Source organism: Maniola hyperantus, chromosome 1, assembly GCF_902806685.2.
Source record: "Maniola hyperantus chromosome 1, iAphHyp1.2, whole genome shotgun sequence".
In the NCBI taxonomy this organism is placed as follows: domain Eukaryota; kingdom Metazoa; phylum Arthropoda; class Insecta; order Lepidoptera; family Nymphalidae; genus Maniola; species Maniola hyperantus.
Genome location: NC_048536.1, coordinates 14,097,658 through 14,112,015, shown reverse-complemented (window position 1 = coordinate 14,112,015; position 14,358 = coordinate 14,097,658). Strand labels below are relative to the sequence as shown.

The 14,358-nt window shown below is 44.1% G+C and overlaps 1 protein-coding gene across 6 annotated transcripts in view; it reads left to right on the top strand.

Moving 5' to 3' along the window:
* Positions 1 to 14,358, top strand: part of LOC117983340 (whirlin-like) — a 131,611-nt gene that overhangs the window by 71,223 nt on the left and 46,030 nt on the right. For all 6 annotated transcript variants that reach the window (XM_069499011.1, XM_069499025.1, XM_069499021.1 and 3 more), the window contains one exon: positions 6,457 to 6,555. In XM_069499011.1, coding sequence (XP_069355112.1) covers positions 6,457 to 6,555 — 99 coding nt within the window. The remainder of the gene's footprint in view (positions 1 to 6,456; positions 6,556 to 14,358) is intronic.

The window sequence follows — 14,358 nt, the reverse complement described above, 5'->3', positions numbered from 1 at the left end:
TAACTTTCTTATGGAAAGCGATCGAAATAATATAAATGTAAGTAGATGCTCACGTGCTCACGGCTGTACTCACGTGGTTAGTGCTTCGTGGTTGAGACTGCTAGATTTCCTTATAGATATTGAAATAATGGCACTTGGGCAGCGCGGTAGACAATGGCCAAACCTTTCTCATTCTGAGAGAAGACCCAGTGCTTAGTAGTGAGCCGGCAATGCGGTGATGTTGATGATGATGATTGAAATAATATATTATCTTCTTCGTTCTTCGACTTCGTTCGTGTGGATTTAGGTTTTTGAAAATCCCGTGGGAACTCTTTGATTTCCCGGGATAAAAGTAGCCTACGTCTTTCCCCGGGATGCAAGCAATCTCTGTACCAAATTTGGGCCGTGAAAGGCTAGCAGACATACAGACAGACAGTATGGATTAACAACAATATGGTATTGAAGGAGCATTTACGACAATAGAATTCAATATAAATCTGCATTTAAGTGGCTTTCAAACATCGGACACGCTCAAGTCAAGTTCCATTCATGTTAGTGTGAATGGTATACGTATGAATGGAACCAATGCTGCCGCTGATTATTATGCACGGCTTAACCTCGAGGCGGGGTGGATGGGAAGTCGTTTTTAGACTTACTGATTATCTTACATCTTTCTTTTTTTAAATTGAAGTCGAAAGTATAATCGCCGAAACCATACTTATGTAAATTCTGACGAATTTGATTGATTTGTGTTTACCGCTGAGACAACTTTACTGCTTGTTCGGTTCAAAATTGCATTTATTATTCGTGCATGTAAAATAGTAAGTCAGTGGCCAATAAACAATGAACTAAAGTAGACGTGTTTTCTTTCTCCTGAAGGCCAACTCAAGTGAACCTTATTGCAACCACCATATGGTTGAAATCGAACCGGATTAAATGAGCGAGTGACGAAGTTAAAAATAGATACCTGTTCGACGCGTGGATAATTACTTACCTAACGTAATCTATCATTCATTACTTTGCGAATTTATACGTGGTTATACAAAGTTATTCTGTTTTAGAAGATAATCGCAGTGAACGTGTGTTTGTTGTGAAATACAATGAGTGTAACGCTTAGTAACGAACAACAGCAGTTGGTAAATGCATTGGAAGATACACATAACTTATTACAAAAGGCACAAACCAACTTAAAGAAATGTTCTAAGCAGAGATTAACGCAAGGATATATAGAGGCGCGTCTGCAAAGTATTGAGGGATACTGGCAAAGTTTTAAGACAACTCATCAAGATCTGGTAAAATGTACGCCGAAGCAAAAAAGGAACGAAATCCCGTATTTCCTCAACGAAGATTTCTTTGTCGTCGAAGATTTATATACTTGCATCGTAGGAGATTTAAAGGATATGCTTTCATCGCCGACACAGCAATCGCAACCAACGGCAAGTATTATAAACCATGAATCTATGGTAAAATTACCTCGTATAGAAATACCTAAGTTCAACGGATCTTATGAAGACTGGCCTACGTTTAGAGATCTATTTAGATCACTAGTTCACAATTCATCATTAAGTAAAGTTGAAAAATTACACTACCTGAAGACAAGTGTCACCGACGAACCTGCTGAACTCCTTAAACATGTTTATGTATTGGAATCAAATTACGAACAGGCTTGGAACATATTGAACCATAGATATGGAAACAAAAGATTAATCGTAAACTCTTTGTTGCATAAATTAATTAATTTGAAGAAAATCGCTTCACCGTCCGCTAGCCACCTAAAAAACTTATTGGATACAACCACGCGGTGTCTGAACAGTCTTAAAAATCAAGATGTACCTACTGACTCATGGGATCAAATTATTATTTATTTAGTGGTTCAAAAATTAGATATGGACACTCACAAGGATTGGGAAGAGTATTCGTTCAGAGAAGATGCGAATAGATTACCTACCTGGGCTGAGCTAAGGACATTCCTGGAGACGAAATTCCGATCATTGGAGATGGTAAATCCTACAGCTATTAAGGAGAAGACTGTTCTTAAGGCGAAGTCATTCTATGCGACTACTTCAGAAGATAGCGATTCTGCTTCATCAACGAAAACTTGCTATATGTGTGAAGCTGATCACAATCTATGTCACTGTAAAGAATTTCGTAAATTACAACCATCAGAACGATGTGAATTTATTAAGAACAATAGACTCTGCTACAATTGCATGACGATGGGACATTCAGTGATAAGATGTAGGGTGCCGACATCCTGTAAAATATGCCATCGCCGACATCACACATTATTGCACACTAGCGACGGAGTGCCAGAAAATGTGGAATCGCATCACAGTCAAATAGAAGAAGAAATAAAACTAAAATCAGAAAAAACAGAAGAATCAGATATTGCAATATCTACACATTTTGCTTCTGGACAGTCAACATCGCTACTACCAACCGCTTTAGTCATAGTAAAAGACGATGAGGGTCGTAGTACAATATTGCGAGCTTTGGTGGATCAGGGTTCCCAAGTCAATTTTATCACCGAGAGAGCAGCAAAACTATTGAAAATAAAAAGAAAACAAGCAAAGGGTACGATCATAGGGGTGGGTAATACACAAACAACAGTTAATCACATGACACGAGTCGAGCTCTTATCTAAATGTGAGGAAGAATTCAAGCTTAGCATAAATGCCTACATAATGCCGACGCGATTAACTACCCAATTGCCATCACAACCTATTACAAGTACAGTCAATACCTGGTCACATTTACAAGGAATCACCCTAGCTGATGCGAGCTTTAGCAAACCAGGGCGAATCGACATGTTGTTAGGAGTTGAAGTTTACGGTCAAATATTGAAGGCTGATGTTCTGAAAGGTCCTCCAGGCTCCCCGTGTGCTCAGTATACAAGCCTCGGCTGGATTGTATTCGGAAATATACATGAAGAAACTTCACAAAAACTAGTACCTGTAATACATAAAGAATTCAAGGCAGATGACACGAGGGAAGTAGATACAGATATAACAAGAACGTACACTAAAGACGAAGGAGATGGTGAAAACATATACAAGGAAACACATACCAGTAATGAAAAAGGGCGAGATATCGTACAGGTAGATCCAAAATCACCTGAAGGAAATACAGGAGATGGAGCATCAAAGAAATTATTACAACTAGAAAGGAGTTTTAAGAACGATCATAAATTGAAAGTCAAATATACAAAAGCAATAAATGGATGTGAAATGAGACATATGGAACGAACTTCTAAAGGAAAAGGAAACAATCCAGGACTTTATCTAATTATCCTTTATTTTATCTTTTATCTTTTAATAAATCATACAGGTTTTAAATACGATGATGAAACTACACAGATCAAACCGATATTTGGTACCTCATACAAGGGTACAAAATATAATGTAGCACTCCACGACGAATTACTCATCAGCCCCCAAATGCACATGGATGTAAGATCATGGGTGATGCAATGGCGTTGGAAAAATGTAGAATTTCTCTCGGAGATCCAGAAGGTGAATCAACAGATACTCATAGCCGAAGATGAAGAACAGGAACCTGAAATTATACATGAATGGTTCTAACCATCAATCAGAGAAAGTTTAAATGACAGTACACATATAAAGGTGAATAGATGGTTACAAAAAGCAATGAAGGAGGTTACTATACCTGACTATTGTGATGCTTCGACGAAGGTTTATAGAGCCGTCCTCCTCTCCAAGTTACTGAAACAAGTCGGCGAGACAATGCAATCCCAATAACCCAAATATTCGGTTGAACCGATTCTATGATTGAATTATCATGGCTGCAAGGAAACCCTAATAGACGGCAGACCTTTATTCGAAATAGTGTGATCACAATACTCGACCACGTTGGAAATAAATGGTACCACATCCAATCCCAAAACAATCCACCTGACATCGCTTACCGAGTCATGTTGGCCCCAGCACTGAAGAACTGCTCCCTCTGATAGCATGGACCGGAACTACTGAAACAGAAGGATTTAGTAGTGGAAAGATTAAATAATGAAGATACAGAACTAGAGAAGGTAAAAGCAACAACAATGAATACACACCTGAGTGTCAAGGATGATACTACCTCCATTTATAAAATCTGGAAATTGACGATCTGTCAGAATCACTACTACATAATATATGCTACAGGATTCTTAAATTGTAAAGGGATTAAAAGGGACACTAACACTTAATTCGTTGTCATAACGGATGAAATAGAAGAGGCATTACATACATGCATCAAACAAGAAGTAAGGAAGAAATTCAAAATATAAAGGAAGGAGATAAGGTCCAGAGTTAGAAGCTCATAAAAAACTAGGGAGTGCCTCCAGGAAGGTGAATAATTAGGACAGATAGTTAATATTATACATCCTGGTCCTGATAGACTCACTAGAGTTTATAGTGTAAAAAGTGGATACAGCAATTTAAAACGATCTATTTCTATGTTGTGTTTTATACCTGTTGGTGTTAACGTTAAGTGATGAATCAATGAGTTCGTTTTCATATATTAATTTGTTTTACAAGAATTCCTACAATTTTCAAATTTGATTTATTCATATTTACCTATTAATGATGCGAGAAAAAACATTTTTATTGTCAGCGATAAAATTAGTGTTTAGATATGATGTAATGTACTTAATTTCGTGAAATGATTTAATATGTATTTATAGAATAATTATTTAAATAAAAGGTCTCTTAGAGCCCTTTTGGCGGGCGGCATGTTCGGTTCAAAATTGCATTTATTATTCGTGCATGTAAAATAGTAAGTCAGTGGCCAATAAACAATGAACTAAAGTAGACGTGTTTTCTTTCTCCTGAAGGCCAACTCAAGTGAACCTTATTGCAACCACCACTGCTAAACTTTGAGATATATTTTACAGTCTAGCGATGGAATAGGAACGGAAAATTTTTAGCCCCTCTATAGGATGTACTTATGCCCCTATAATATACCTCTATAAGTATATACTATAGAAGCCTATGAAATAACGTGTTAAAGTTTGTGTGGAACAACTTCCTACAGCAAAATTACCGATAGGTAGGATATTATGTTACAAACCTTTTCCTTTCTATTCCCTACAAAAAGCTCGGTCGTGCTAAAAATGGGTATACAAATTCAAATGTAACGGCTCGTTCCCATACATTATATATCTAATAATAATTACTCGCAGTATAATTTGATTTTTTGATATGATCCTTAAATATGCTCCAGTTTGCATTTAAATGTTTGATTCCAGCATTTAAATGTTTTGATTGGAGCAGGCCCAGGACAGCTAAATTGCTGTACCTATCTACCGTCATTAATGATGACGGTGAATCACAAGTTATTTTGACTTATTCGGTTTATCCACCCTAAATCAGCCACCCTAGGGTGTATACTCGGAAACGTGTGACCGTCTATCCACCCCGGACGGTGAATTTGTATAAATATCCGAGTATACCTACACCCTATAGGCTGGCCGTTTTAGGGTGGATAAACGGAATAAGCCGTTATCACTACATACATTGCATATATTGAACATACTTACTTACTGAAATATGCATGACGACATTTACTCATCAAGATAGAACCTAAACTAAGCCATGCAAAAATAGCTGCAAAAATCAATTGCAGCCTCTTGATCATCCCTCCCATTCAGTATAGTCGCGGTCTCTCGGAGCCTCACATCTTCGTCTTACCTTTGATCAACCTTCGCCACATTTGCACTGACTTGTCCATCTGCCATCTTAAGTAAAGCTACCGTAGACGTAACTCGTAGTAACTGCACCGTAAAGTAGCAACTACACACAAAAACGTAGCTTGGTATCCAAAGAGTCTACGGTTAATTGTTTAACACATTTTTCGCGAGTGCAGGTTTTGTTTAATAAATAACTTACTTAAAGTTCAACAAAAAAAATACCGGTAAAAAATAAATTTAATAAATAGAGTTTCAGTCGTGAAAATTTTACCGTAGATCTTAAAAATGAATTTTACTACTTACTCAAAAAGCGTGTGTTCAAAATGTTCGTGTGTAATTGTTACTATACTGTACTTTGTAGTAAATAGAACGTATTCTCATTAAAGTTGCAGCCGAATTTAAAAGTGTATTCAGTGGTGTTATTTTGTAAAGGTAAAAACTTTTTTATCGTGGAGTGCTTATTATTTACTTGCATGCGACGTGTTTCTTTCCGAATGTGTGCACGGGTGATAAAAACTGATAACTTTTAACGGAAGTTAATAATCAACCCTTTCAATCTGTTGATAAGTTACTGCCATATCGACAGATTACAGAAAAAATTGATTTGTTTATTTTGGCCGTATCTAATGTGACCATATACACTTTGCTTATACATGGCTTATACACATTTCTGTCATATATGTATTTACGTAAAAGCCATGTATAAAGCAGTGAGCCTTTCTGTAAGACTTTCTTATAAGTGTATTTTCACAGTATATGATTGAATGGTTGACAATGTCTTCTGTGATCAGGAGTACGAGGACGAGAGCCGGTCCAGAAGACATTCATCGCCATGTAACTCAAGGGAGGGCAGCACGACAGCACTTCACACGCAGCATTACGACGACACTGTAAGTACTTAGACACTTATGCTTTCTTAATTATTACTAAGTACACCTCAATTAAGGTATATTTCGAGCTACGCAACCGTAACGCATGAGAGCGCCACGCGATATTGCTTTTTAATTTGTATTAAACTGTATAGAGAGCATTGGAGATAAGGTGGATTTTGCGGTACGCAACCGCGACGTGCGACGACGACACGCGACGGCAAACCCGCACTGTGTCATTGTCATCGTCGTGCCATTTTTTCCGCCAAATTCTGTGACATCGAAATTGTATAAATTGTATTAAGTACATATATGTATGTAAATTTTATGATAGTGATTTTACTAACTGTGCGGGACGATATAGTGCCTAGTGTGTGTATTGATTGACAATTAATAGTTAACCAGTTATTATAGGATTTTATATAGTATAGATAAACAATGTTTAGCAAAGTCTTATGTATAGTATATACTTAAATAGCATGTAAACAGTAGCATAGTTATGATAGGATTTGTTAAGATTTTACTATGTAAATAACTTAGATTTAATAGCCTTTGATAAAGATTTCATAAATAGAAATAGACAGAGAAAGCAATAGTTTAGAGCGAGAGAAATAGCGTAGATAGAGATAGCAACAGTGATAGAGCGAGATAGTTGTAGAAAGGGATAGGAATAATTATAGAGCGAGAGGCGTGGCTCTCACTACGGTATAGCCCGGAGTCGAAAAGACCCCTCTGAGTAGGCCACACCTCTCGAGCTTGCTCTCTCCTGATTGGTCAATGTAAAGATCCTCTGATTGGCCAGCCAATCAGATGGTCTACTTTTTTTATGGGATTTTCAAATAAATACTGGCCCGGTTTTGTATGCCGGCACAGTTCTCCTCCAGACCTAGCGGTAGCAGTACCTAAGGAATAAACAAAATAGTGCTTCAACAAGTGTTTTCCTGAAGAATTCCAACCAATCCAGCATAGTGAGATGTGCAGAAGCGCACATTGAATGGTCCTTCGAGCCGGATCCGTTGGAAAATCGGGAAAATTGAAGAATATTCATCGAATTCGGAAAATATGCCAGTGACACGGCAGGAGCTCAAGAACCGCAAGGCCTCAACAGAAGAAGAGTCTCCGGCCACATCAGAGGATACTGCTACCACCGCCGCAACAGAAACTACAGTGTCGGAGCGAACGGCGTCGAGGGCGGCAACAGACACTTCCGCGACATCCAGGTCGACGGCCGTGCCACCCTCCGAGACATCGACGTCCGCCGTGCCTTCCTCCGCGTCAGTCAGAGAGATGACTGCGACCACCGCCGCCTCACAGATGACTGCGCCTACCACCGTCGCGTTGGCACTGCCCGCCGATGCGACACAGTTGGGGCCCCCCGCTGCCGTGGAGGCCTCCGCTATAGAACAGGGGCGTAGCCAGGCTAGAGAAGCGTCGGCCATCCAGAAGAGGAGGAGGACTGTCAAGCCGCAAGAAGTACCACTCCCTCCTAGCAAGAAGGGGGAGGGGTCGACCCACAGCCGCAGCAAGGCGCATAGAATAGCAAAGGCCAAGGGAGAACTGCTACGTCTTCAGGTCGAACTAGCCGCTGCCCGCATCACCGCCATGGAAGCTGAAGAAACAGAAGATGAAATGGAAGATGATGGTGCATCCATCCACTCCGGAGCCGAGACGAGCGAACGAGTGGGCAACTGGCTGGAGTCACAGCCCCCACGCCCCGCGCTAGCGATCACCAGCGAGCCACACTACCCTATAGAACCAGTGGTCAACAGCACGGGACAACAGAAGCACCAGAATCCACTTCAGTCACCGGCGGGAGTGCAACCGGGTCTAACAGAACTCGCCGAAGCCATCACGCTCGCCGTCAAAGCAGCACGACGCCCGAAGTTCATCGAGCTGCCCATCTTCGGAGGATCACATCAGGAATGGCTACCGTTCCGCGCCGCATATTACGAAACAGAAAGCATGTTCACCACAATAGAAAACACAAATCGTCTAAGAAGAAACTTGAAGGGAAGAGCAAAAGAAGCAGTTGAAGGTCTTCTCATCACCAGCGCGCACCCAACAGAAGTAATGAAGACATTGGAATCCAGATTCGGAAGACCAGAATCCATCGCTATGATGGAGATAGAAGCTCTACATGGATTGCCGCGCCTTACCGATTCACCGCGCGACATCTGCATCTTCTCGACGAAGGTCTCCAATGTGGTCGCGACTCTGAAGACACTCAGCTGCGTGAACTACATGTTCAACCCGGAGGTTTCGAAGACGGTCGTGGACAAGCTCACACCTACGCTGCGCTATAGATACTATGACTTCGCAGTACTACAGCCGAAAGAAGATCCGGACCTAATGAAGATGGAGAAGTTCCTCAAGAGAGAAGCGGAGCTGTGCGGGCCGTACGCGCTTCCTGAACAAGTGGCACCACATACATCACATGCGCCTGCCACGCAACAGAGAAGACCGCAGAAAATTCACAACGTAACAGAAAAACAGTATACACCCAAGTGCGCCATCTGTGAAGGAGAGCACGGGGCAAGCGATTGTGAACAATTCAAGAATGCGGATGCAAACGGAAGATGGGACATAGCCAAGTCCAAACGCCTGTGTTTTCGATGTCTTCGGTACAGAAACAGAACACACAACTGCCGGGTCAAAGCGTGTGGCGTCAACAGCTGCAAATACTTTCACCACAAGATGCTGCACTACACCAAGGCACCGGAGAAGAAAGAAGGCGTCGAAATCACAGAAATTATCAACTCGGCGTGGACTATACAGAAGAAACAATCCTATCTGAAGATTATTCCAGTGCAAGTTGAGGGGCCCAAAGGAGCTCTCAACACATTCGCCTTGATGGACGACGGGTCAACAGTGACATTGATAGACAACAGCATAGCCGAACTCATCGGAGCATCAGGACCCATCGATCCCTTGAAGATAGAAACTATCAACGACATGAAGACATCAGAGTCAGCCTCAAGAAGAGTGAACATCAAGCTGAGAGGTCTCAACGATCATGAAGAACGTATACAAGCACGAACAGTGAAGAACCTTCAAGTGTCATCGCAACGGGTTTCAAGAGAGTTGGTGGACGGCTGCACACACCTGGCAGACATCCGCGACTACCTCGCATATGCAGACATCAAGCCTCGAGTCCTGATCGGTCAAGATAATTGGCACCTCCTGTTGACAACAGAAGTGAGAAGAGGAAATAGCAATCAACCAGTAGCCTCTCTCACACCGCTGGGGTGGGTGCTACACGGCAGCCAGAGCCGCGCCGCCGGACGTAGCATCGACTTCGTATCGCACGTCACAGAGGGAACAGAAGACGACCTGGACAGCCTCGTTAAGCAGTATTTCGAGATGGACGCACTCTGCATACAGCCGAAGAAACCGAAGACAGATCCGGAAGAACAAGCACTTCGTATCCTGGAGAAGACCACTACCAAACAGGAAGATGGAAGATATGAAACAGGACTTCTCTGGCGCAAAGAAGATGTTACGTTCCCGGACAACTACCACAACTCACTGAAGCGACTTCACAACATAGAAAAGAAGATCGATCGAGACCCCAAGCTGAAACAGAAGTACACAGAACAGATGGAAGCTCTCATCTCAAAAGGATACGCTGAACTCGCTCCGAAACAGAAGACTGCTGGCAAGACATGGTACCTGCCACATTTCGCAGTGATCAACCCGATGAAGCCTGAGAAGCTCCGAGTGGTACACGACGCAGCAGCGAAGACAAAAGGAGTAGCTCTCAACGACATGCTACTCAAAGGACCTGATCTCCTGCAGTCACTGCCTGGCGTCATCATGCGATTCCGGCAACACGCAGTAGCAGTCACAGCGGATATCAAGGAGATGTTCATGCAAGTCAAGCTGCGAGCTGAAGACAGGGACGCACTGCGCTATCTGTGGCGAGGGGAACGAAGAGACAGCCAACCACCTGAAGAATATAGAATGACTTCGTTGATCTTCGGTGCATCAAGTTCTCCATCTACAGCAATCTACATCAAGAACTTGAATGCTGAACAGCACAAAGAAGCTCACCCTGAAGCCGCAGCTGCCATCGTACAGAAGCACTACGTGGACGACTACTTGGACAGCTTCAGAAACCTCGAAGAAGCAGTACGCATCACGAAGTCAGTACGCGAAGTGCACTCAAAGGCCAGCTTTGAGTTGAAACAATGGAAGTCGAACTCTCCTCAACTGTTAGAAGCACTGGGCGAAGTTGAACCAACAGAAGACATGGAACTCTACAAGCCAGAAGAGAAGACAGAAAGGGTGCTGGGTGTCATTTGGAAGCTCAACACAGACGAACTCACCTTCAACCTCAACTTGGCACGCGTCGCACCAACACTCATCAGTGGGAAGACACCGACGAAGAGAGAAGCGCTGCGAGTGGTCATGTCACTCTTTGATCCGCTCGGGCTCGCATCACCTGTCACCATAAGAGCGAAACAGCTGCTGCAAGAAGTATGGCGAAGAGGCACGTCGTGGGATGACGAAATAGATGAAGACCTGGCTGAGCAGTGGCAAGACTGGATGAATCATCTGAAGAACCTCAGCGGCGTGGCAATCCCAAGGCGTTACCTCCAGTACAACGACGCCACTTCAATCCAGCTACACGTGTTCACCGATGCAAGCGAAGCAGCGTACTCAGCAGTCGTCTTCTGGAGGACAGTGACACCGGATGGTGAAGTCAGCCTATCGCTCATCATGGCCAAAGCGAAGGTTACGCCGCTGAAGTTGACGTCCATCCCGAGGTTGGAGCTCCAGGCAGCAGTGATGGGTACAAGACTCGCCGAAACAGTCATAGAAGAGCACGAGAGAAAACCAGACTGCAAGGTGTTCTGGACAGACAGCAAGACCGTACTCACCTGGATCCGAACAGGAGCACGCTCATACAAGCCCTACGTAGCACATCGCCTGGCTGCAATAGAAGAGTCTTCCAAAGTCAACGAATGGCGCTGGGTGCCAACGAAGCTGAACGTAGCAGACGACGCTACGCGAGACGTGCCAACATCATTCGACGAGAAGCACCGCTGGTACAAGGGACCCGACTTTCTCTACGAGGCAGAAGACCAATGGCCCGTCGAAGTGTCTACAGAAAAAGAAGAACCTTCTGGCGAAGAGAGAATACACCATGTCATAGACAGAAGCAAGCCGAAGCTTTCACAAGCCTTACCTGAGGTGTCTCGCTTCTCAAACTGGGACAGACTCCGGTACACCACAGCTCGAGTTCTGCAGTTCATCGAACTCTGTAGAGCCACCAAACAGAGTGTCAACTACAGAAGGACAAGAAAGAACACAGAAAAGGACCCAAACTGGAAGAAGACGAACAAGCCTGCGACGAAACAGAAACAAATAGTGAAGACAACAGCATCGTCCAGCAGGAAGTTTCTCCCAGTCACCGCAGAACATCTCCGAAGAGCCGAAGAACTCCTGATGCGCTCATCTCAAGAGGACTCCTTCGGAGAAGAAATAGAAGCCTTGAACAATAGCAAGACACTTAACAAGGAGAGCCGCCTACACCAGCTGAGCGTCGAGTACGTCAACAACACCATCAGACTGAGAAGCCGAATTCAAGCAACAGAAGGCATAACAGAACATCTGAAGAGTCCAATGGTGCTCGACGGTGACCACTCGACAATCAGACTCTGGGTGAATGCAGTGCATCAGCAGCTTCACCACGCCGGCGTCGAGACGACAGTGAACGAGTGCCGACAGCAGTACTGGGTGCTACGCCTGAGACCTGTAACAAGAATGGTCATACGACGCTGCCTTTTCTGCCGAATGAAGACTCAGAAGCCACCATACCCCAGGACTGGAGACCTGCCAGGATGCCGCCTAGCTCATCACAGACGTCCCTTCACATTCACCGGGGTAGACTACTTCGGGCCTCTCTCCGTGACCGTCGGCCGAACAAGACAGAAGAGATGGGTGGCCATCTTCACCACAGGGCCATACATCTGGAGATCGCCGGCTCACTCAGCGCAGACTCGGCGGTGATGGCACTGAGGAGGATGATGGCGAAACGAGGGTCTCCAACTGAAGTCTGGTCAGATAACGGTAGCAACCTGAAGGCAGCAGACAAGGAGCTGCGTCAAGCACTCGACGAAGCAACAGCAGAGGAAGCAGCCAAGAAGACAATCTCCTGGCGCTACATTCCACCCGGGGCGCCGTTCATGGGCGGAGCTTGGGAGCGACTGGTGCGCTCCGTGAAGACGGCGCTGACAGCAACACTCCACGAACGCCATCCTACAGAAGAGGTCCTCTCCACCCTGCTGGCCGAAGTGGAATATACAGTCAACAGCAGACCACTGACTCACGTCTCAGTCAGTCCAGATGATCCAGAAGCGCTGACACCGAACCATTTCCTGCTGGGAGGTCCAGGACGTGTACCGCTGCCAGGTACATTCAACGAAGAGGATGCGGTCTCCAGATCTACGTGGCGAGCTTCGCAGCGATTGGCCGACATCTTCTGGACGCGCTGGGTGAAGGAGTACCTGCCGGAACTCCAAAACCGGCGGGAGCCGCATGGACGAGGCCCAGCGATCCAGAGCAACGACCTGGTGCAAGTCGTCGACGCCAACCTGCCCCGAAACGTGTGGATCCGAGGCAGAGTCATCGCAACGTATCCAGGACCAGACAACGTCGTGCGCGCAGTGGACATCCGGACCAAAGGCGGAGTGCTGCAACGGCCGGTGAGGAAGCTGGTGGTCCTGCCTGTATCGACGGACGACGCGCCCGCACCGACAGACAATGCGACATAATCGCACGGCGGGAGGATGTGCGGGACGATATAGTGCCTAGTGTGTGTATTGATTGACAATTAATAGTTAACCAGTTATTATAGGATTTTATATAGTATAGATAAACAATGTTTAGCAAAGTCTTATGTATAGTATATACTTAAGTAGCATGTAAACAGTAGCATAGTTATGATAGGATTTGTTAAGATTTTACTATGTAAATAACTTAGATTTAATAGCCTTTGATAAAGATTTCATAAATAGAAATAGACAGAGAAAGCAATAGTTTAGAGCGAGAGAAATAGCGTAGATAGAGATAGCAACAGTGATAGAGCGAGATAGTTGTAGAAAGGGATAGGAATAATTATAGAGCGAGAGGCGCGGCTCTCACTACGGTATAGCCCGGAGTCGAAAAGACCCCTCTGAGTAGGCCACACCTCTCGAGCTTGCTCTCTCCTGATTGGTCAATGTAAAGATCCTCTGATTGGCCAGCCAATCAGATGGTCTACTTTTTTTATGGGATTTTCAAATAAATACTGGCCCGGTTTTGTATGCCGGCACAGTTCTCCTCCAGACCTAGCGGTAGCAGTACCTAAGGAATAAACAAAATAGTGCTTCAACAAGTGTTTTCCTGAAGAATTCCAACCAATCCAGCATAGTGAGATGTGCAGAAGCGCACACTAACAATTCAATGAATTTTCTATTTTAAGTTTTTTGTATATATAGACGTTTGCACGTATATTTTTCGGCTCCTCTATATTAAAATTTCCACACGTCACAGAATTCTGCGGATAAAACCATGGGGTGAAAATTTACAGCTTATTTCGGGCTTACCCTAAGTGACATAGAATCGGTATGCAAGGTTTTGCACGTCCGTCGTAATCGTTTACCTCAATAATGTTCTCTATTACATTTCAAAGCAATGCGCAAGTGTCGTCTCCCAATTCTATCGTCTCCAAAGCCAATGCCTACGTGTTGCCGTAGCGCGTCACAGTCGCGTAGCTCAAAATCTACCTGTAATCGTCGGCGACGTGCGACACAGCCATAGAAACCAGTCGATCACGCGACT